General features: G+C 33.5%; 2 protein-coding genes and 1 long non-coding RNA gene across 5 annotated transcripts; 1 reads left to right on the top strand and 2 right to left on the bottom strand.

The window, feature by feature from the left end:
* Positions 1–7,533: 7,533 nt before the first annotated feature.
* On the bottom strand, positions 7,534–9,122 carry LOC147541225 (bZIP transcription factor 11-like). The gene has a single exon (XM_086637553.1). The coding sequence runs from the start codon at positions 8,380–8,382 to the stop codon at positions 7,894–7,896; it is 489 nt and encodes a 162-aa protein (XP_086493679.1). The 5' UTR covers positions 8,383–9,122; the 3' UTR covers positions 7,534–7,893.
* Positions 9,123–17,323: 8,201 nt separating this feature from the next.
* EMB2184 (Ribosomal protein L31) lies at positions 17,324–21,007 on the top strand. 3 transcript variants are annotated; one of them, XM_086634040.1, is made up of 4 exons: positions 17,324–17,476; positions 17,563–17,725; positions 18,620–18,697; positions 20,697–21,007. In XM_086634040.1, the coding sequence occupies exons 1-4, from the start codon at positions 17,408–17,410 to the stop codon at positions 20,759–20,761; spliced, it is 375 nt and encodes a 124-aa protein (XP_086490166.1). In that variant the 5' UTR covers positions 17,324–17,407; the 3' UTR covers positions 20,762–21,007. The 3 variants fall into 3 exon arrangements, with proteins under 3 accessions (XP_086490166.1, XP_086490167.1, XP_086490165.1); XM_086634041.1 differs by having other exon boundaries at positions 17,329–17,476; positions 18,620–18,726; XM_086634039.1 differs by lacking the exons at positions 18,620–18,697; positions 20,697–21,007 and having other exon boundaries at positions 17,329–17,476; positions 17,563–18,058.
* On the bottom strand, positions 18,884–22,182 carry LOC147541223 (uncharacterized). The gene is made up of 2 exons (XR_015223326.1): positions 22,036–22,182; positions 18,884–19,360 (listed from the first exon to the last, which is right to left on the bottom strand). It is a non-coding gene; the product is annotated as an uncharacterized LOC147541223 (long non-coding RNA).
* Positions 22,183–25,416: the final 3,234 nt, after the last annotated feature.

The following is a 25,416-nucleotide window of genomic DNA, read 5'->3' as shown; positions in this document are numbered from 1 at the left end:
TAGGACTTAACTCTAGAAGTACTCTTATAAAACCTTCAAACCTTAAAAGGTTTCAAAATTGGCTAATGCGCCCCTTGGAGTTTAGTTTTGTATCCCTTGGGCGGAGCCGTGGAGGTGTTCAAATATAGCCCGTGTTTGCAAAGAGGTTAAAATGGGGCGGGTTTATGGCAAGCAGAGGCCGCGCTGATATATCAATTTTCCACCGGGGCAATCTTATCTACTACAAGGCCCAAATCGCATTATAATATCGGGGCCTTGGCAATAAGGACTTTGGGATTGTTTTACAAAATCTATAAATAAAAATAGTATGGTAGGGAGATTTGATATTTCTTCACAGTACTTGGGATACAAGAATAGTGTGAACCACTAAAGTAGCAATTAGTTGGTATCTTTATTTAGAAATCTCCCAATAAATCATTGAAAACTTTTTACTACTTTTAGAAAAATTAGGTCATTTGAGCCACAATAGGGCCCCTCATTTTTGTTAAAAGGCCTCCCCTCAGTGATAATTTAGCAAGTAAAATGATTCATGGAGAGGCCTTTTAACAAAATTGGGGAGGCCTTATAAAACTTCCCTTTGGGTAATTTTGAGTCAGGGCGGGCAGTGACTTCCTTGTTTTCCTTGACATTTTGGCCCTTCAACTACCAATTGGGTTGTTTATGTATTATTTTGAGTTAAAATGAAGGTGGACAACTCCAAGTCTCCAAATGTCTTTCTTTTAGTACAATTGGGCTTCTATATTTTGAGTTGAAATTATTTAGGGAAGTTTTATAAGTATACATGTTCAAAGAGAAAATGAACGAGATTTGTAAAGAGAGATGTTTAAAACTTAAAAGGGCAGAGAAGATATTAAAAAAAAAATTGTAAAAGAAATTTAGAGATACTATGAAGAGATTCGAAAAAAAAAATGCATAACAACATATTTTCCTACACCTCATTGTGAAAAAATTCTCCAAAATTTCGGAAAGAAGCACTTATATTTTTTGTTAAACCAAATATATTGGTTTTGGGGTTAAAAGATACCCAAAAGTTTGACTCCATTTTCAAAGCCAACGACGAATTGGAGTGCCTATAGAATTGTCTTCGGGATCCCATATCACTGGGGTGGACACGGTGCGGGCTTACATAATTTAAGTTGTGAGTGACGAATAAATCTAAAGGTTGTGTGTGACTTCTACCTTTTCGCAGAAAAAAAAAATCTCATTTGAAATTAAATTTTCACGTGTATGATTGGTATTTTAGAGGAAAGGAATATTTTTTAAATTTGCCCCGAAAACAGGAATGTGCGACTCACCTCCTACTTGAGAATCGCAAATGTCCATAATTATAATTTTTTCTTTAAAAAAACATATCGTTTCCTCCGTCTTTTTTTTTTCTCGTTCTCTATTATTTGGTCATTTATTTATTCATTTGTGCTTGTTATCTTTTCTTTCTTCATATGTCTCTATCTGCCATATTTAATGTAAAATTTTTTGTTAAATTTCGTCGCGGTGCTTATTGGATTTTGAAAATTTGTAATTATAACAGAGTAGTTGTCCAGCAAATTGGTCATTCATCTGTAGAAATCTACAAAAAGAAGAACATACTAGAAATACTTCAGTTACACTAAAAAAATTTTAGAAAACTGGTTCTAACAATGAAACCTAAAAAATGGAAATTTTAATAAAACTAACTATTTTTCATCGCGAACCAGATAACAGAAATATGAAAATATTTCTCAAGAGAATCAATTCCTAGAAATTTTTATCCCATTATCTTTCTTCTTTCCCTTTGTTGTAATCACACACCCCTTGACTGTTTTCTCTTTTTTCTCACCTCTTTCTTCTTCAAACTTGGTGGAAATCAAACAAAATGAGTCATAAAGAATCTTGGGCTCAGCTAAGATTGATGGTGGTGAAGGGTGCCCGAAGACGCTTTTGGAAGGAAAAAAAATAAATAGAAGGCACCTATAGAACTGCCCATCTTAAGATTGTTATTCAAGTTGGCCCAACTGTAAAACCTGAACGAGAAATGTTAATATAAAAAAAAAGGATGCTACTATATGCAACTTCAGTTTTGCTAAACACAACTATTAAACAAAAATAACTAAATAAAACTAACTAAAATTGTGTCTTAAATTGCTAACCAACACCAACACCAAAAATCAAGTATAACTGAATCTCTCTTCCATTCTGTACACAACTCTAAAAAAATTATTACACAAAATAACTAAATAAAATTAATTGAATTTTGTCTTAAATTGCTAAACCCAACACTAAAAGAAAAAAAACAAATATAATCAAATTTTTTCTCAAAATTCAAATTTTTATTACCATAATTAATTATTCATAAATAAAATTTATTCGAACATTAAACTAAAAAGTTAACCAAATATTAAGAAATAACAAAAAAAATATTATATTCCAATCAGAGCATTCCAAGCTATAATTTAGGTAAAATCCAAAGAAAAAAAAAATCAAATATAACCGAATTTTTTCTCAAAAAATATTGGGTTCAAAGAAATAGAGACAGTATCTTTTATAATCCTAATAACTATGACTTAGTCAAGCTTTGTTTAAATTTTAGTTCCTCATCAACGAATATATTTTCAACAAAAAAAAAGTCCCAACGGATATTCATTCATAAAATCATACATAAAATCACCAAGTATCTTCTATAACCCTAACTATTATGAATAGTCAAGCTTAGTTTATACCTTAATAGTGTATATTTCATTAAATCAAATCGTGTTTATAGATTAGAATTTTGGTTTATCAAGTCTAACGGGTATTTATAGATTAGAATTTTGGTTTATCAAGACCAACGGATATTGTTCAACAAAAAAAAAAACAATCTAACGGAGATATTTTCAACAAAAAAAATCTCATGGGATATTCATAAAATCATACAACATAAAATCAATATGTATATTTTTAAGCTTAGTTTAAACTTTAATAATGTATACTACCTAAAATCATACTACCTAAAATCATACTATATATAAATAAGATACACTTTTTTAAAACCTATAACACGTTTAAGTATTTTTTTTAGGGTTAATTCCGTTTTAGCCCCCAATTTGTGACCAACTGGCCGTTTTGGCCCCCAATTGTGTCCGGCAGTTCGTTTTAGCCCCAAGGGCTAAATTTTTGACGAAATTATCCTCGGGGGCTAAAACAGAATTATTTGTGAAAAAGGTTAAAAACAAAAAAAAACACATCACACCATTCTTTATCATCCACCTCATCTTATCACTCCTCCACCACACCACCTCCTCTCCACCTCACCTTCTTCTCCGGCAGAATCTTGCCGGCCGGAATAAAAAATTCCGGCCGACCACCTTATTAAAAAAAAAAAATTTATTTCTCTTTCTTCTTCCTCCTTTCTCTCTCTTCTTCTCTCTCATCTTCTTCCTCCTTTCTCTCTCTTCTTCTCTCTCATCTTCTTCCTCCTTTCTCTCTCTTCTTCTCTCTCATCTTCTCTCTCTCTCCCTCCTTTCTTTATTCCGGCGAAGGTATCTTCGCCGGAAAGTGTCTGGATCTGGGGAAAACCCCAGATCCAGACTCCTCTTCGTCTGGGATTTCCAGACGAAGAGGGCTGCTCTTCGTCTGGGATTTCCAGACGAAGAGGGCTCCTCTTCGTCTGGGATTTCCCAGCCGAAGAGGGCTCCTCTACGTCTGGGATTTCCCAGCCGAAGAGGGCTCCTCTTCGTCTGGAAATCCCAGACGAAGAGGTTTCCGGCGAAGATATCTTCGCCGGAATAGAGAAAGGAAGGAGAGAGAGAGAAGATAAGAGAGAAGAAGAGAGAGAAAGGAGAGAGAGAAAGGAGGAAGAAGATGAGAGAGAAGAAGAGAGAGAAAGGAGGAAGAAGAGAGAGAAATAAATTTTTTTTTTTTTTAATAAGGTGGTCGGCCGGAATTTTTTATTCCGGCCGGCAAGATTCCGCCGGAGAAGAAGGGTGAGGTGGAGAGGAGGTGGTGTGGTGGAGGAGTGATAAGATGAGGTGGACAAAAAAAAATATATATATATAATTACAGAAATGCCATCGGGGTAGAATTGGGAGTCTGGATAAAATTTGGGGCCAAATAGGAAATTTTTGGGGCCAAAACGAACTGCCGGACACTTATGGGGGCCAAAACGGCGAGTTGGTCACAAATCGGGGGCCAAAACAGAATTAACCCTTTTTTTTAATATTAGATAACACTAATACAACAAATTTTATTTTTGTTTGATAATTTAATAAAAGAAAAAATTGTGTCTAGTAAATAATTTTGGGAAGTTAAAACATAGTTATATTTAGCAATCTAAGATTCAAAAAATTATTTGCTAGATAAAACCGATAAATCGATCTTTAGTGTTGTTTAGCAATTTAATAAAAAATAAATGGTTGTGTCTAGCAAATAGCTTTATGAAGCAATTATGCAGCTTCATTTAGCATTTGTCAAAAAAAATGGTGAGTGCATTTAAAATTTACCAACCTCAAAAATACCTAAAACCCAGCCCAAGCCCAACCCATCCACAGACAATCCTAGTTCATAACCAACATACTATTGGAACCTTAAACTTATCACAAGAATCAGCTCTTGGATTGGATCATTTCTAGTAATGTGTATAAACCAACCTAAGGATTAGGTTGGTAGAGTTGTTTTAACAGAGAGCTAAACAAAGTCCACTAATATAACAAGATTTGTCAACAGTTGGTAGCCCAAGTGGTTCCAAGGTGTTGGCATAAATTCCAGAAAGGCCTGGAGGTCTCAGTTTCGAATTCCAGAGAAGATGGAATCTTTGGTTATTTGAATTGGGATTATTAGGGTATAAATAATGTTGTTGGACTTCAGGCCATTGTCTTGTTGGACTATAAGTCCGGTCTTGTTAGTGTTTGAGTGGCCGATTGATCGATTATCGAGCTTATCACATCTATGATGTATCAAATATCAAATATCACGACTTACGTAGACTTCCAAAAAATATATATATATATAACAAGGTTTGACTTAATTCATAAAATAATTAAGAATGAACCCTCAATTCTTCTTAATTACCTTTAGGTGCACATTTTCTTTTTAAATTTTTTGGGATCTTATAGATTGAAAAAGGTAAAATAACGGATTAATAAAACTGCAGTTGGTCCTTCAATTACGTCTCTCTTTCTCTTGTTGATTAGTTTCTCTATCCAAATCTCTCTTTCATATGTGACTCTTTTGAACAATTTTGTGCTTATGGTATGGCATTAATGAACTGTAATATCAATTAAGATCATTAATTAATACCACGATTAGGTTGTTGTTTAGAAAAAGTTAATCATATTTTAATATAAAACTAACTCTAATATCTGTGGTCGGAAACCGCCTATGTATTAGACTCATCTGGCACAAAGATGCCAAAACTAAACATTAATTAATTTTAACTTAATGTGAGGTTTTGTCAATCTTATGACTTTAAGTTAGATTCCTAATTAATAATTCACTCTTAAGAATCATCTTTAATTTTTAATCATAAAACATTATCTTTCTCTTCAAAACTATTAAATCTAAGTGAAAATTGAGCTCATACCCACCCTTAATATTCAATTGAGAACATAATTAAACACAACTATTTTCTAATGTGCTCAAATGCTATATCACATTTACGTCTGAACTATATGTGGTTGGCTAGCTATCAGACAATTTATTTTGCGTATTTTAAAAGAATAGTAAGTTTAATTGTAAAATATTAGTAGAACAAATTCAAACTTAATTGGGGGAAACAACTCATACTTTGAACTCCCTTCTATCTCCCTCTTTCTTTTTCTCTTTACCTTTCTAATATTATCACTACAAATACAAGCTTTCTTGAATTGGAACAAAAAATTAAAAAATTTCAAACCCCAAATTAAGAAAGCCAAGAACAAGCCAACCTTTTGCCATTTTATGTGAAGCTTTTATTCCATTTATATGGCTTATCACATGCTTTCATGATCTCTAATTACAATAAGTATTTGTTTTCATAAATCACTTTCCAACATGCAATCAAACCCTTAATTGTAAGTCATGACAAATGACTTTAATTATCACCCTTTAGATGGTGGGTCTGGTTGAAAGTTAGCATCAAAATCACTTATTTCTTTACCTCACCCATCTCTTACTTTTTATCTTCTAGTCCTTTATTTCTTCCCCCTTAAAGACAATTGAAACACAAATTTTGATTCTCAATTTTTATTGGGAAGCTCTTTTTCATTCTTATTGAAGTAGAATTTTCCTTATAACATAAAAAAAAGTAGAATTTTCATGGGTTATAGTAACCTATACCCAATATGTGAATAAGGTTCTTAATTTTGTCAAAAGATCCGACTATTTTCTAATTTAAAGTAGTTCTGTATATATTCTTAAATAGGACTACCACTCACTTCCATTTGATTTAGGTCAAAGTCTTAAATGTGTACAACTTCAATTTATTAATCGGATTTCTGTAGGGATGAAATACTTTATTTGTAGCTTTATACTTTTGTAGAAAAGTACTCAGTCCACCTACTTATCGGCCGATACGCCAACCCACATATTCTCATTACTAATCAACAGGTTAGAAGTACATAATTAGCTTGCTAAATTATATTTTATGCAATTAACTATGGGGTTAAATCGTGAGAGCAGGTGGATTTCTTAATTAAACAGATCCAAACTATTGTCTTTTTATCTGGCAACCGACACCGTGATATAAGGCACACGTTGTTTCTCTTTTTGCGTGATTTTAGCAATGGGTATTGATGTAATTTTATTATGCATTACGTAGTTCTAATTTACTTTTTGTAATCGTCTAATTAACAATTAGCATCAAGAAGTGAGATTACTTACGCAACTAAAAGTATTAAAGTTAATACGTTTGAAATGTGACATCGTTTGTATTTTAGCTTATAAATATATATTTATATATTTTTCAACAACTATAAAATCACTTTGAACCCATTTGCAATTGTCCCTTGCTCTACATGAAAAGTGCCGATGAATCAATTTTCTAAGTTAGTATTTAAACCAAATAAGTAGGATTTAATTTATTAAGTCATACTTAAAGTGTCCTATGTACTAGTTAAAATTTTCTAAATGTTTTGATGAACTATATTGTTGTTTTTTCATAGGTGTGTGCAGTTGAACAAGTGAGTTCAAAGAATTTTTAGTACAAATTTTCATGTGGAGCCACTTAAAAAATACTTATAATAATTAGTACTAATGCCCCCAAATACCACCAAAAGCTAGAGAGAGAAAGTATTCCATTACCCTTGTTGTGGGAGTAATTGTTGTTAACTATATGAAAATCTATTACTGTACATTATTCTTAAAATGGTTCCACCTCTCTTGGTAGACTGAACTCTGAAACTGAATATCAAAACTCGTTCAATATTGTAGACAATTATGAATGTTGCCACCCTACAAAAGAAGGCTTCACTAAAAAAAAAAAAAAATTCACTCATCTTAAAAAGTCCAAATCAATTTATCCGTCATAGTTTAGGGTGAAACATTGCCAGATAAATTAACCAATCAAAACACAAAGTAGTTGTGAGTAAATAAAAAACAAAATTATTGTAGTAATGGAAGTTAGTACATTAAAATTGTAGAGAGCAATTACATATATATAGATCTTGATTTTACATCCCCCATATTATAAGAACTTTATTTCAATACCCAAGACCTCAAAAACCATATTTACTCTCTACTACATACCACACCAATACTAACACCACATTTTCATAATTATTTTCTTAATAAAGTTCAAAAAGACTTCCTCCTTTTGATCCTTTCCCACCAGATGATGAACAACCTCAAGAACACATAAACTTTATAGAACCAATTGATCAGGTAACACATGAAGCTCTCTCTCTCTCCTCGTAAAGTCTGCAACCTTACAAATTTCATCTTCTTCAAAAATGGAGTTTGATTTGATCAATATTGAAACATATCTGCAGAAGCCATAATGGGTTGATTCAAGTAGAGAGATGAATTCCATGGATTCATCATAAACCCATCATAGTTAGTACTAATGCTTTGAAAATCTTGATCAAGATGATGAAGATGATTAGTAGTTTCATAACTACCCATGTTGTTTGAATTCAAGTATTGGATGATTTCATTAAGAGACTCTAATCTGTGACTTAATTCACCCATTTGAGCTCTTAGGATTGAATTCTCAGATTCAACATTCAAGTAATGCTGATTTGTTATGTTCAAATTTGTGAGAATTTGATTGTTTTCTTTCTTTAATTGAGCAACTTGAGCTGTTAAACCATCCAAATGATTCTGCTTTCGCATCCTCGATCTCCGAGCTGATTCTCGATTCGATATCATTCTTTTCTGTTTCCTTTGATCAATTATAACTTGAGATTGATCTTCATAACCAATTGAACCAGAAGAAGTACCACTTGAGGAAGCCATTAGAGAATATTTACACCAAAAAGATCAAGAAAACAGAGCACAAAAACAGAGGAACCACACTAAATATAACTTAGTTTCTTAATTATAGCTTAATTAGAGCAGGACCCAGAGACTAATTCAAATTAGATTATAATTATAGAGAAAGAAAGTAGAGAGAGAGAGAAAGATAGAGAAGGTGTTCTAGAGGATCAAATTTTGATAACCTAATTTATGAAAAAACATAAAACCAGTAAAGAAAGCAAACGGAGAAAGATTGAACTAAATGGGTCCTGCGTCTAAGTGTGGAATTTATCATAAACCCAGAAAGAAGGATTTCACTGAGAACTGGAGACATTAATCTCAAACCCTAACAACCAAATATTAGGCATCAAGATTAACAAGAAAAATATAAATTTTTGATTATAATCAGTTTGACATTTAAAGGGTTTGATTCAAAACCCAGAAATTTCAGATCTTGAATCTGAAAATTAGAATCAAGAACCCTTGAAAAACAGAGGACTAGAAGCTCTGATCTAGCAAAGATCAGAGAAAAAAAACAGAGGAAAGAAAGAGAGAAGAGAGAGGAAATCTCAAAATCTTGTATGGGAAGAGAAGAAAAGTGGAAGAGGTTTTTTGACAGAGGAAGGATGGGAATTTATAGAATCTAAAAGTTCATTCATTAAATAAAGTAATCAAGAAAAGACATTAAACACAATTTTAGTGAGAGAGAGTAGGAAGAGAGAGAAACAGAGTTAAAAGGAAATAAAGTAGAAAAGAGGAGAGAAAGAACTTTGGAATCTCCTGTAATAAATCTAGAAATTTGGTGGGTGAGATAGAGAGAGAGATTTCTTCAAAAGAGAGAGAGAGAGAGAGAGAGAGAGTTTTGGTGAGAGAGAGTGGGATGAGGCATGTGAGGTGGGGAAAGAAATTTCCACAACCCTCCATCTAATTCAAGCTCTGATTTTTTAATATGATTTTAATTTTTTTATTTATTTGTTTTGTATTTAATATGATTTTTTTTTTTCTCATCACCTTTTCAAAAGATTTGCAGTTACAATTACAGTTATTTCTTTGTTAGTGTTGGATCAGCCATGTGAGATGCAATATTAACCAAGGAATCCAAAGACATGAAATGGAAATCTCATATTACAAGAAGGGTAATTTGGTCATTTTCACCCAAACCGATTTAATCATACTTACGGATGTGTGGAAAGATGTTACCAAGCTCATGATGATTGAAATTTATTTAAGTGACAACGTTGAGACTAGAAATTAGAATGTATGTCTATCTCTTAGAGAGATATGTATATGACCATTTAACTAAAGTAAACTTCACGTTTATATCAATATTGTATGTACGAAAAATCATTTGATTGAAACTTAAAAGTTTCTCAAAGTACCCGTCATTTTTGTCTTAACATATGTCTCGAGGCACACTGTCAAGACACTGAGAAAGTCCAGCTATTAAGTTAGGCTTTCGTACCTATGCCACTAAATTGAATTTTCTTAAGATTAAGGTTTTTTATTAATCGGGCTTATAGTCTAAGACTTTATTAATCGAGTTTATTAGTCGCATTTCAACAAAAAAAAATTATTAGTGTGAGTTTATAGTCTAAGACCTTATTAGTTGTCTATCAAAATTTAATGAAACACAATAGAATTGATTGTGATTATATTGCCCGTGATTGGTCAAAAAGTTACTTTTAGGTTTAGAACCAAACTTCCAATGCAATGAGTATAAGATCTCAACTCTTTGATTTCTTGAGATCAAAGTCTAGCATTCATTGTAACCTAACCTAACCCAAAATGGCATATCCTTTCCTTTGAAACATATGCTTATATTTTTGTAATCACCATTCTTGTGCTTTTGCTATGTAATAGTATATTTAATCTTAATTAATAGTGGTTAACTTACACTTGACCTTGACATTGATAGTGAAGTATGTGTTTGTGAATTATAAAGGGCAACCAAAATTCCTTTTACAACATTGGTCTTTCTTACGGTTTCGAATCATATTGTCTAATTTAGAGATATTGTATATTCTAACATCGAACAACTCTTAAAACTTGGAACATTCGAGTAGAATATGCTAAAATTATTCAAAACTAGTCTTAATATTCATTCCAAGTTAACTTTTAAGTCACTAGTTGTTCTATCTGAGGAGGGTAACTCTCAAGTTTTAGATTATACTAATTAAGTATCATCAGCAAATTGAAGATGACTTTCGCCACTAGGAAAGGCATTAATGTTAATGTTACTTCCACTCATTGTTGCGGTACAAATGAAAACTTAAAATATACATCTTTCTAAAATATAAACGATGAGCAAAAAAACAGAAAAGATCGACCTGACCTCATTTGGACTTGGTATGATGTTTTTCATAATGTACGATAAGTCATATATTTAGGTATTGGTATTTATCACAAAAGGAAGATAATCCGTACACTTAACTAACATTTTGACAAAAGCTTTTTAATAAAATTAAGAATGAAATGTATGAAAACAGAAAAACAAAATGTGGTCCTCATTTGTTGCACTTGTTTTGTTTCTAATCAAGCCAATTTAGTGAGTGTTGGTCCCCTGTACTCAGAAACAAGTAATGGAGAAGAAATGAAGATATTAAATTATAGTCATTTTTATTTGGAACTTTCTATAGACTAAAATACTAAATAATCACCAAGAAATGGCTTAACCATTTATCAATTATCATCCTCCTCAAGGTACACTCAAGAATGTGATAGTATGATAGTGTGATAGTCTCAAATCGCTCACGAGAGTGTTCGGACCATAAATGTACACTCAAGCTTAATAAGTACCGATCTCTTCTGGTATGGAACAAAACTTCATGAAATGGTAGGTGGTGGCCCAAGACTGCGTACTCTGATGATTGGGTATGGTGTGTCTTCGCCCATACCTATGTCTTTTGAGTGGGACTCGTGGAGCCATCACCATGAACAAAACCCCTTACATGTAGTCTTGTGTCTGGGAATAGTATCTAGAAGTTGGTATTCCCAACTAAATGTAAACCCAGTCAACAAAAAAAAAAAAGTAACAAACCTTCTCACAGACAAAAATCATGGTAATCAATCAAATACTCGACACTTCATCCCCCAATAAAAATAAGAAAAAACTAAAAGTAAATAGAATATATACTTGGCAATTTAGGTCAAGTCAAATTGTTAATGCAACTTGTCCTTAAATTTTGTGAAGATTTTGTTCTTTCATTATGTTTTGTTGTTTGTGCAAGTTGGAGATATGGTGAATCAAGAGGATGATTGAAATTGTAGGAATAATTATTGAGCTTTTCAAGGTATGCAGAAAAAAAAGGTAGAATAGAAAAATCTTAGCCATAAAATGTATTCAATTGCCTAATTTGAATTCTTTGAGATAAAGAAATTACTATACAACTTGTTGAAGTTACCCTTTTCTACTTTCATGTGGTACCAAATCCAGACAGGGCATACACTAGTTGTTATTTGCTAGTACATGAAGATCAAACATCTCCAAGATGATCAGTATGTTGGATTTTGGATATTGCACTTCTAAAATTTTTGAGCTTTAAATCTTTGAAGTATGACATTTCCCTCACAACCATGACTCCACTTTCTTTAGTTTCAACATATAACACATGTTAAAGATTCGTTTGAAAAGATTTTAACATGTTCAGATATTTTCAACTTCAAAATTTAATTAGTTACATCGATAAATAATTTTATTGTAAAAGCAGAGGCTAAGTGAGGACAAAATCTTACATTATGGGGCTGATGGATTGGGTGAATCGTGTGTCTTCGCCAATATCGAGGTCCTTTGGGTCGGCTTTTGGAGCATTCGTCGAGAACAAAACCCCATACCTGTGGATGCGGACATGAGGTGTCTAAAGCGATAACAATATCGATAACTGCTAAGACTCTGTACGTCACAAATTCGTAATTTAGAATTACAATATTAAGTTTTAATTACAATCTTAAGTTTTAGTTATGATATTAATTTCTTCTTCACTTCAAAAAAAAAAGTCTAGATATAGATATTGGTGGTGTTAGAGAATTGTGATTGATACGTTTCTTCTAGAATGTGATGTAAACATAAAAATAATTAGTAGGTCAAAAATCAATTTATTTGAAAAACAACTCTAAGCACAAATTTAGAACTCTAATTTTGAAGTGTTCCTTTATATAAGACCAAATAGTCACTTAAGTCATTGGCTAAATTTAAGTTCAACTAACCCTAACTTCTAGTTTCATTTTGGATACCGACTAACCCTAGTTGAAGAGCACATATCAATTGACAACATAATAAAGGAGAATATCCTTAAATTGGGTGGAAGAACCTTGGCTTTATCAAGAGCATCCAATCTCTTCTCTTTGCATCAAGACCTAATTTAATGTAAGTTGAGCATCTCAAGCTTAATTTTCAAACAATCCCCATTCCCCTCCTATGCTTAATTGCTTAAATATATAAACTAGCCCCCACAAGAAAGTCTGCCAAGTTGGAGAGGTAATGTAGAACCAGTAGTTTTTCTTTTTTACTTGATTGATACTATAGAAGATATTATTGATTTCCTTCCCTTTCTTCTCTGTCTAGACTCCTATAATGTCCAATGAAAATGTTGACATAACTAAAAAAAAAACCAAGCCACTAAAATTATAAACAAATTATGAGGATCATGAGTAGGAGGACCCTAACACTTTCTTTTTGTGATTCAAGTTTTGTTGTTTCTTTTATTCTAATTGGAATTGTTGTTCATTACTACCCATCAACTTCATTTTTTTTTCAACAAAAAAAATCAACTCGATTTTTTTGCTTTATAAGTAGAGGTACTATTTTTCTAAACCACTACTTTTATTGAAGAATTGTCTTAGGTTCTACTCAGGCGAGTCTTTATCAACGGTTTGAAAATCTAAACTAAAACGAGATTGAAAAGAAAAAATGACTAAAAATTACTCATATGTGAAGTAATAACAAGACAATGAGAAAAAAGAAAAAACACTTGATTTTTATTTTACTGCCTTTTTCCTATAACAAATAATTTTCTCCGGGTTGTCTTTAATGTATAATCAAATATCAACACTGAAGGGTTGCTTCAATCCTTTCATCTTAAACTCACAACATAATGTATGGACATCAATTTATTTAATGGAAGTTCAATTTTAGTCCTTATATTAATAACGTAAAAGTGTAATCACTATCTGAAATGGTCTATACCTCCCATGTGAATCTTAAATAACACATGCATTTTAGTCATTTGGAGATTGACATGAGAGTATAACAAGTGGACTTATTATGTATGAATATGAATGTTAATTTGCATTTTTCAATTTAAAATGAAAAGGTAAAAAAATAAAAAAAGGAAAAAAATAATGAGATCACTATGTCAAAAAGACCCAAAAAGAGAATGGTGGGAGGTTAGTGGAGGGCAAAAAAGAAATACCCACAAAAACCTCACTGGTTTCACCTTTTTGGCTCAGGGTAGTAGAGTCCCTCCTTGGCCCTTGCTCCTCTCATTTTCACTCTTCTTCTTCTTCACTTGTGTAAGTAAATGAGTTTCACATGTTCTTTTCTTCACATTAAATCCACCTGCAAATCTTTTCCTTTTTAGCTAAGGAAAAGAGCTTTAAATTAGACATGGCCTTCCTTTTATCATCTAACTCGGGCGATTTAAATGATATTCTAAGCCGATTCTTGAATGTGTTAAAATCTTTTACAAAATCAAGTACAAACCAGACCTAACCTACTGATAGTTCCCCATATCTAATGCAGCTTTATATTTATCTTCTTACATTTTGAATTTTGGTAAACATCAATCTCGGTTACTTGGTTCTACATCAATAATATTTTCCAGGAGTTAAATAGTATACCGTAGAGAAGTCCTAAGCTAGAAGGTTTTAGGGTCGAATAATGTAATAATAATATGATACACCGGGCGATGGCTATTAGTATTTTTTTTTAAAAAGAAGAGTTGTCACTCCTATCTCATTTGCTCACAAAGATACATTTGAAATGATATTTTTTTGAAAGATTTGATAGGGATGGTGAGAAGAGGCATGTGAAGTTCACTTTTCTTTACCTGCAAACTTAAAACTTTAACAATGTCACATCCATGCCCCTCTAGTACTTCATGGGCATAGGCAAATCCAAAGCTGTCTTTCCATCTTCATCCCTCTAGATTTCCCCCCTCTTTCACTCCTCTCCAATGAACTAACAATGCTTCTATGAGAAAAAGAGTGTGGGTTCTTATTCTTCTTTTAGATAAAGTAATAAAATTAAATGGGAGTGGGTTCTCATTCTTCTTTATTATATGATGCTCGTTTTAATGGTTATAACACTAAAATAACTCCTATCTCACATAAAACGATATTAAACCGATAGAAGAGTGGAAAAGATACCGAATAAAGTGATAAAAACAGTAACAAACACAAAAGAAAATTGTAGCTAGTTTGGAAAATATTCGTATTCAAGAGAAACCAAGGCAACCGTTGTATAGGCCAAAAACAGCTTACGAGCCGAGAATGGTAAATGGACCTGTCACCTGGTGCCCGATTACCTATTGGAGAATGATGTAGGGACCATCCCATTAACAACCCGGTAGGCCTAGCCAGAGAGTTGGCCAAAGGTTTTCGCCTAGAAAGCCCAATGGGCCTAGCAAGTCCAATATGGCTACCATGCTTACTCAAGCTTAACACGCCTAGCATGCTTACTCAAGCCTAATACACCTAGCTTGCCTGTTCTAATCTGCCATGCCAACAAGTTTGGATTCCCCACATGGCCACCTTCGATTACTAGTGATCAGATTGGCCTAAATCCCTAATATCTCCCAACATATCGGAGCTTATCCATATGTAAGTAGACGATCGAGCCTAATGCTACTCCAAATAAGAGTTGACTGCTTCTACCCAAAACGAGTGAGACTAAGGGCGGCACACATAGTAGGACTGAGTTGCTATTCGTTAGAGTTCAAAGGCCTCAATCCTACTATTCTGGATCTGATATGTCCCGCGTTCTGAGTGCGGCTATGTACCTTAAAAATCACGTAATAATAACACATTATGTCTAGCATGATTATACGAGTAGTATAATACGAGAAAATAATGATACTGTGTAGAAGGAACCTTTTCCCAATTCGGCTCCAAAATGTCTCTACCAGATCAATTTCAGCTTGGCCTACAGTGGCTCATGAATTTCGAAATCTTTTTCCCTCAGGAAAAAATCAGATAGAAGACCTAAAGAAAGGGTGGACGTCTGTACATGATCTTTTTCATGTCTTTTGACAATGTGGCCATCCCTTTGCACTTATTTCCTTGCAACCTAGGGTATGGGGTGTACTGGAAAACCCTGGGGTGCCCTCAAACTCCTCGGGGTCTCGTTCTTGCATGGCCTTTGCCTCAAGTCCTTAGGGCATGGGCTCCTCCATTGTGAAGCTCCTTGCTACAAGTAGGATCAATCAAAAACTATTTGGTCGACCCCCAACCTTAAAACCCTTTTCTTTTTTTTGTTGAAATCCAACTTTAAAACCTTAATAATGTTTTTGATCATATAAAAACAGGACCAGCTTGTCTAGGCGACATCTTGTAATTACCAAGGAGACACTCAAATGTGAAGAGTACCGTGTCGAAAAAGTGTAGTATCACATATATCAAGTTTCCCAACTACCTATTCTATCCCCAAATATATGATACAACTCAAGTAAATGTCCAAATCAGATGCTACAATGTTCAAGAAGCCCGGTGGCATTTTTGAAGGTAAATGTATAGAGCATTGGCACCCATCACAGATTGAGATTGACCATTTAACCTAGTATCTCAGTTACCCACTCTATTGGTATAGCTACTTCACTCAGATTCACATATACACCAAGATTCAAACAGAGCAGCGGAACACAGACATCTCGGTATGAAGAGCTTCACCACACAAGTTTCACGGACGAGTTACACAACATTCTTTGTGGGGATAAAGAAGGAAAATTGTATTAAGAATTACATAGTCTCCTTATATTCTTATTTTAATTAGGTTTGAGCCCTCTCGGAGTGTACCGTTTCAAAAAGAAAAAAAATTATCACCACAGAATTGAAACTTCTTATTATAATTATGCTATATAAGAACATTGAAAAGCAAGGTAACCTAAATTTTTTTTCCCGCCTTCGAATGTAGTCACATAGAAAGATCTTTGCAATGACTAGAGTGAAGAAAGATTATTTTACAACAACAATCAAAACTTAACCTAGCTAGGACAAATGCCCACAAATTATGAATTGGTAAAAGCCCATCCTGGTAGTGTTATTGACGCCCCTACAACCACATTGACTTGGTAAATCTAGTTTGACTGCATTTGCTTAGAGGCCCCACAAGATCGGTGGATTCATGCTAAAATTTGACCCCGAGTCTATCAATTTGAGTCGTATTCAATAGTGGCAATAAGGTTCAACCATAAATCGATTTGAACCCCACCACACTTAGAATCAGTAGACTTGAACCGATTTGTAATTAAGAGAAAAGAGAGTGTATGTTTTGAGAAACGGTGTTTTAAACCATATTTTAAAAAATATGGGGATGACAATAACGGTATTAGGAGTCCACCACCCTTTGGTGTAACGTTAGAACACACCTCTTAAGCCTATGATGTCGTGGGATCGAGTCTTGGTGGAAGCAGTTGCCATCAAGATTTATCCTATGTAATTTATGTTATAAATAATGTAATAATTTGTCGGGCTTTAAGCCTCTTTCATTCTCGGTTTAAATTAGGCGGTTACCGTACTTATTACATCTCCATGATGCATCAATACCTTGTAACGACTAACGTAGATCGTAGTCGAATTCTCAAAAAAAAAAAAAAATGTAATAGTATTAAGAGGCGCCTTCAAAATTTCCGGCAATGAGATCCTTGGTCTAGGGAGAGAAATTTTGTAGTTTCCCAAGGGTATTTATGTATCTGAAAAATCTCATCCATTTCAATTTTCATCCTCTTGTAGAGAGAGAGAAGGATAAGGAGAGATAGAGAGAAAGAGAGGAGAAACCTTTCCCTCTCTTTTGTATTTCTGAGAAGAAGAAGAAATGGCGCTAACCCTAACCAATACTTTCCTCCAATCACGAATTTCTCCTTCCCCCACTCTCCCAATCAAGGTAAACAAATTCCTCTAATACCCACTCAATTTTTCATTACCCTAAATCCATTTACACACAAAAAAAAAAAAAATCAAAATTTGCAGGTGAAATCGACTGAAAAAGTTGGAACAAATCGACCACAATGGAGTTGCAGGAAGAAAGATATTCACCCAGAGTTCTTTGAAGATGCTAAAGTTTACTGCAACAATGAACAAGTGATGACAACTGGTGGAACCCAGAAAGAGTATGTGGTTGATGTTTGGTCAGGTAATCATCCTTTTTATTTAGGTAATAGATCTGCTCTTCTTGTTGATGCTGATCAAGTTGAGAAATTCAGGAAGAAATATGGTGAACTTACACAATTAATGGAGATTCCTAATCTTAAATATGGTGAAATTATTCTTCCTAGTAGGAAAAAATCAGCTAAAGGAAAGAAGAAATAGAGAGAGAGAGATTGAAACTAATTAGGGTTTCTTCGCTTGAATTTGTTTAGGTTTATGGGTATTTTGATTTGTATCATGTTGGTGTAGTTAAAGATTGAAACTTGGGTTACTTTGTAATTTGAATGTTGATGAATTTCAATGGTTTAATTTTTGATAATTTCGTTGACTCTCTGGTTGGTATCGTCGGAATTTCTATTGTTTTTTGCATCTAAGATATGCTTTGATTTGTGTTTGTAAGTGCTAATATATGGACTAATTTCTAATTAGTTGAAATGAATTTGGCAAAATGGAAAGAGAAAATTTGTAGCTATAAATCTTCACAGCCTATCTTGTCAATTTCATATGGGATAACTAGAAAATAGTTCGTGTTGATTTCACTCTAGAAGACGTAAATGGGGTGTGAAAATTTGCAAAATGTTCAGTATACCATGGTGTAATGTGTGTTCGTGTGCGAGAGAGAGAGAGAGAGAGAGAGAGAGAGAGAGAGAGAGAGAGAGAGAGAGAGAGAGAGAGAGAGATGCACCCAATGATAATCAAGAATGCCACTCGTTGCACAAGATTATCAGACAGAATAGATGGCTTTAATCATGCATTAGTCCTTAGATTCATGCCACTCCAGATGCTGGGAAGGCCATTGTGAGCTTTCTTCACCTTTCTTTTGGTGTTGTTTTGGTTGTGTAGACTTACTTTGTATTGTGATTTGTAAGGCTGCTTTCAGGTTTGTACTGGTTGGGAGCTTCAGCCCGTGTTGGTTCCGCTGATGCCATGTTGGTTTGCACTTTGTACCCCTTGCTAGGTTGGTTTTCCTTAACGGCGATGTGCATGGTATAGCTTAACTAACTACTTGATCAATATCTTAGCTTATTTATTTTGAGTTTTTCTTGCTCTATATGCTTAACCTTTCTAGGCTGTCATTTAGCATCTCGATTTGAAACTAACATTGAACTAAACTCAATCAACTTTGTAAGGATTTCTTGTTCTCGAAACTCATTTGTGTTATTAGCTGAGCTATCAGTCCACTTCATTGTTTTGAGAGATATAAGGTTTTGAGTGATACACACACTCCACACATAACCACACTATAGCAAACATAATAGAAACCAAATTCTTACAGTCATAAAATAGCCTCAAAGGGTATGGTTTTGTTCTGTTTTTTTCATTGAAAAGTCATATATGAACTCTAATTTCAGTTACAATAGTACCGTTTTTCTTCCTCATGTTCAATGCATATAGTGATGGATTTGAAAAGGAAGAGAAGCTGGGTGATGATCGTGATGTCAATAGTATTCGAAGTAGCAGAAGCACGTTTGTTTTGATTTTCGACTCTGACAAGCTCCGTGCACTGCCTTCTCCCATTCCCGGCATTGTTTGTCGCAGTGTTGGGTGTCATCACAATTTCCCGTCCATGTCTGGCTAGCCTTCTCACGTAATATAGCTTTCACATTCATACTCTCTGCACCTGCAAATATTGATACAACATTTACTTAATAGACATATATAGTTATGTGACATCCGTTACGATATTGTCACAAGTAAGAAATTTCAGTTGGGTTGTACTTATTAGCATCATCGGACGTCTCCGGGGCACCAAGTATTGGGCAATCCTTTCTTTGCAAGCCAATTTTCAAAGAGAGCTAGGCCCTTGTGGGCTCTACCATGGTTTCAGAGCTAGTTTCTTAAGGATGATGTGGGATTTCTTAACCTCTGGCCTGCGTGAAGGGAGAGTGCTGAATGACTTCAGCCTTGACGTTAGGGAGGTATTAGTTAGTGTTAAATCACATCGTTTTAGCAGTAGAATTTGTGAAGTAGATGAGTCGTGGATAATCCTTACTTTCCAATTAGGTTTTGGAGGAAAGTTAGGTCCAATATAGGTCATGTCTTATGACTAACAACAAGATATGAGCTTGAATTAAATAAATCTTAGATCTTAGAACCAAATAAAAACAAGATAAACTCACCAGAGAAAGTAAGAATGAAGAAGACTAAAATGAGGGAAACAAACTTAGTAACCATTATCTATCCCTTCTTGTGATTTACTATTTTTGATGTTTTGGTTCTTCATTCTTAGTTCAATTTATAGGGAAGTTAGGGTTTGAGTGTGTGGGTGGTCTCAAAGAAAAATAGAACCTTCTTGTACTGCATCAAAGCTGATTTGACATCTTGATGATTACGACAACATATCAAATAAAGTTTATTAGATGAGGATTTTTTTTTCTCCCCAATCTTACTGGCGCCTACTTTTTTTGACATTATAATTCCATTACTGTCATTTCACACTTCAAATAAAAATTATTCATTCCCTTGTTTCCAAAAATTGAAAAGAACTTTCGAAAAATAATTATTTGGATTTCTTCCTGATGGTTCATTGATAAAATCAATTATTTTAAGTTTGATTAAGTTGATGGCTTTCTTTTTCTACCTTTGTATACATGTACATTTTTCTGTTTTTTTTGGTAAACACATGTGCATTTCTTGGTGGAATGAAAAAGAAGAGTGCGATGATGATGTCAACTATTTCGAAGTAGCAAAACCACATATCTTACGAAACCATGCTATCTACCGATATTTGTATTGTTTGTCATAGTTTTGGGTAGTCTCACAATTTCCCAACCATACCTGGCTAGTCGAGTAGGACATGACATCTTTATTAAATTTGCATAATTATAAACGCAACTGTCCCAAACAAAATATGTGTTTATCTAAGAGAGTCTCGGTATTAGAGAAGTGTGTGTCTCTCTTATAATGTATGCGACTATATATTAAAACTTTTGTGTAATGTTGGACTATTTTTGTAGGCCATGTTGACAAGAAGTTCTTGATGGTTATAGGCGGCTCAGAGCAAGCAAATTATAAATATTGAGATAAATCTTCTTCCTTCTTACTTACTCTGGTGAATTCACATTTTTGTTTGTTTTATGATAATTGATTGACACAACGTGAGTCAAATAACGAGGTCGTCGGTATGGGTCTTGACAAAGAAAATAGTACAATCTAGAAGGTTTTATCTTGAGGGAAGTTTCAAATTTGGATTTTGAAAGATTGATTGAATTGGCATCGTATTTGTTTTAGTTCTATTCTTTTCTGCTGAAATATTTGATTTGGTTTCTGGAGAAGGTATTGTCGATTAACCTATTGCTATAGGTGCCCACCCTCTAGTCAATCTACTTTGACTAAAAACTTCTATATAAGTGTTAATCTAGTCTAGGAAGTCTCAGATTGAACAGTCCGAGTCCTAACTTAGGATCTCGTACTAGACATTCCGAGGCATTGTCTATCATCTCATATTGTCGACTACTCTGTGTTGGATTTGAGTGAATATGTATTACTTACAAATTACTCTAAAATTATCCTAAAACCAATAATATACTTTTCAAGGATTCAACCACTCCAAAAATAATTTCAAACACTAGATCAAAGGTAAAATCATAAAAAATTTACAACCGATTTCTACTAAGAAATGAAGAGTTTTTAAAGTTTATTTATAATCTCTTCAATACGAACTATAGATGATACCCATCGAAAGAATATAAACAAACCTAAGAATTTTGATGAAAATTTTGAAAAAGAAATCGAAATGAATACGAAAGAAGAAGAAGAAAGAAGTAGTTGAGGCGCCAATGGAAAAAAAAGTAGGGGGCACCTACCTAGAAACATGGCTAAGGCAAAAAATGATGGGGCGCCTATAGCGTATTGATCAGTAATAAACCTTAAAAGGTATTGTTGTTAGCAAATGGATTTAGAGTGCTAAAACAATGTTTTGAGCCTTTTTGTTTCCTTTAATTTTACTCTAACACACAAATTCATAGTTCCATACATAACTACATAATCAACTCGAGGAGGTTCTAAGCTAGTTTTGGAGAGATGGCTCACGATTTCTTAACCTTTGTCCTACGTGGAGGGAAAGTGTTGAATGACTTCAGCCACGGTGTTAAGGGGATGTATTAGTATTAAATCACATCGTTTGGGTATTAGAATTAGTAAAGTAGATAGAACGTGGACAATCTTTACTTTCTAAGTCAGTTTTCAAAGAGACTTTGGTCCAATAAGTCATTTCTTATGAGTTACAATAAGATATAAGCTTGAATCAAACAAATCCCAAGATCTTAAAACCAAAGAAATAGAAGAAAAACTCACCAGAGGAAGTAAGAATGAAGAAGACTAAAATGAGGGAAACAAACTTAGTAGCCATTATCTATCACTTCTTGTGATTTACTACTATTTTGATACTTTGCTTCTTCATTTCTTGGTTCAATTTATAGGGAAGTTAGAGTTTGTGCTGGTGGGTGGTTTGAAAAAAAAAAAACTTTCATGTACATCTTTATGATTACGACATTATATTAAATTTTGCAACTTGGGTTCTCACATTTTTCTTTATGTTAAAGCGATGGCAGATGTTTATTGGGCGAGCATTTGTTTTTTCATTCATGTGGTACATACTCTCTTTGACATTTTATTTACATTAATATTAGTCTCTAACACACTTCTATATGGGTAGTTTGCCTTTTTGACTAAAAATTATTCATTCCCTTAAACCCTAGTTTCTAAAAACTGAAAAAAAAAACTTTCGAATAAAATAAGGTTTTATTTAGATTTCTTCGTGATCGGTTGCATACAAAATCAATTATTCTAATTTTGATTAAGTTGATGGCTTTCTTTTTCTTCCTTTGGATACCATATTTAAATTTCTTGGTGGAATGAAAAAGAAGAGTGTGATGATGGTGTCAACTATTTCGATGTAGCAAAACCACATATCTTTTAAATATCGAACAAGACAGACTTCGCCTTCTACCGATATTTGCTGGGTTTGTCCTAGTTTTGGGTATTCACACAATTTGCCGACAAAATTTTGCTAGTCGTCTCACATAATCCTTCCACCCATTCTTCTAGGGCACCCAAACAACCACGCCATATATTTATTAAATTTGCATAATTACGTGGAATACTCACAAATTTAGTCATTAAGTAGAAATTCTTCTCAAAAACCATGGACGATTAGTTTAATATAGAATCCATATTATCCTCAACCCATCTACTCACGTGTATTAAAGAAGTGTACGTCTCTCTTATGATGTATTAAAGAAATCCCTGGAGGTCTCAGGTTCAAATCCCAGAGAAGGTGGAATCTTTGGTTATTTGATTTGGGATTATTAGGGTGTAAATAATGTAGTTGGGCTTTAGGCCATTGTCTTGTTGGGCTATAGGCCCGGTCTTGTTTCAGTTTGAGTGGGCAGTTATTGAGCGTATCACATCTTTGATGTATCAATGCCAAATGTATCGACATACATAGATCGTAGTCGACTTCCAAAAAAAAAAAAAAAAAAGATGTATACAACTATATATACCCTATTTTTATGTAATGTTGACGGGACTTCCTTGACAGTTATGAGCGGCTCAAAACGAACAAATTATAAATATTGAGATACGTCTTAGTCTTTGGTAGTCTTAGTTTTCTTCCTTCTTCTAGGTAGGTATGGGTCATTATAGGATAAGGTTTGTGGGACTATAAAACAAAAACTATAATGGTATACAAATTGAACTGTTGGCTTATGCCTTAAGTTTTTCAAAGTAAGAGGCAAAGAAATCGTAGTATTATTTGAATCTCTAACAAAGAAAGTAGTACAATCTAGAAGGTTTAGGATCTCCGACTAGGCCATTTTGAGATTTTGTCGGTGGTCTCCGACTGTCCAATCTGAGACTACTCGTTTTAGATTTTGAGATAAGTACGATAACCGCTTAATTTATAGCCTAAAAGGCCGACGAATTATTACATCATTTATAGCTTAAATTACATAGGATAAATCTTGATGGCAACTGCTTTCACCGAAACTCGATCCCACAACCTCATGGACTTAAGAGGAGTGTCAAACCGTTACACCAAAGGGTGGTGGTCCAAAGAATTTGTTGTTAGCAAATGGATTTTAGCTGCTAAAACAATGCTTCGAGTTTTTTTATTTCCTTCAATTTTACTCTAACACATACATCCATAGATAACTACATAATCAACTCAAGACGAAGCAAGAATATATTGTAATACTTGTGACATAGAAATTCAAGAGCTCTTCGCTTGTGGTTGTTGGATCAAATAAGAAAGACAAACAACAATTTTTCCTAATACTTCAGGTAGTTTTAACGTTAAGGGAGACAAATTTGAATAACCTAAACATCTTTCTCGATCAATTTCGTTAACAACGTTTGAAGTAGCAAAAACACATTTTCTTGCCCCTTCGAGTGTGACAAGCTCCATGGAAGGCGCCTTCCCATTTTCTGCACTGGTTATCACAATGCGAAGTAATGTAGCAACTGTTGGACCACGTCTGACTTGCCCTTTCACATAATCTTCCTTCTACCACCCCTATACACCAAAAAAGATAGGGTTTAGGGTCCAAAAATAGATATAATAACCACAAAATAAATAAAAAAGAGCAATAAAGATTAAGAGTAACAACATTCTTATTCATATTTCTTTCAAATTCTTAGATGTTTTGGCAAATTACAATCGATTTTTTGTCTGGTAAAGAAAACCCACTATATATAGATTCACATTATGAAATCTGAAGCAATGAAACTATTAAATCATGGAAATTTACGAACCAGAGTTAGTAGCCAAGATGGTGAAAATGATGAAGATGACTGCAACCAACCAAACACCCTTCATATTACCCATATTTCAATTTTTTTCTCTCACTTTATCTATATGGTAAATTGAGGTAACCTTAAGTGCTATTTATAACTAAGTGCATAAATTTTATAATTTCACAGGTAGTTTAGAGTTCTAATATTTTTTTTCGTTTAGATCATGTTCAAAGATATGGAAGATCGATAAGTATATATAAAATTGGATACTTGCAAGTTCATGAATGATCCTTTCACTTTTTTAAATAGTACTACAAATTTTGAGTGAATTTATTAATCTATGAGATATTGAATTTGTGAATCTATAACATCTTATTCAAGTAGGTTCTAAATCAACTCAAATCAGTCTTTTAGACGAATTGTGACGAGATATCATGAGCCAAACAATGACAAAGGTTGTGAAACCTAACTTTGGTTTATTCAAACCTCCGAGTTAAAATTCAGATGAGAGTTACAAAAAATTATTTTAGTTGACCTCTCACTCTCATTTCTTAACCATTATTTACGGTTTAATCAAGATGCTAATTAGATTTAAATATAAAGACAAATATATTAAAATGTAATTATATCCGTATAATCTGGTGATTCTAGATTAATTAGAGATATGCTGAAAGATTAAGTGCAATAAACAAGAAATACGCCACCCATCATGATGTAGATTGTTGCGGAAGCGAAATAATTTTAGAATCCATTACTAGAATTAAGAAGAGAGAGAAGAAATAACTAAAGATAAACTAAAATAACTGTAAAGGAAGAAGATGCAATCAAGGGATTTGTTTATAACTCAATTCAATGTCTTACAAGATAAACTGAACTTCTCTTATATAGAGATTATGCTTTCCTAATTAGACTCAAAGTGGAAAATAAGATAACTACTAATAT

Source organism: Eschscholzia californica, unplaced genomic scaffold (assembly GCF_041429995.1).
Source record: "Eschscholzia californica isolate CP2 unplaced genomic scaffold, dmEscCali1.0.p SCAF_4, whole genome shotgun sequence".
Lineage (NCBI taxonomy): Eukaryota > Viridiplantae > Streptophyta > Magnoliopsida > Ranunculales > Papaveraceae > Eschscholzia > Eschscholzia californica.
The sequence above is the reverse complement of the archived record's forward strand: the minus strand, read 5'-3'. Positions and strand labels throughout refer to the sequence as shown.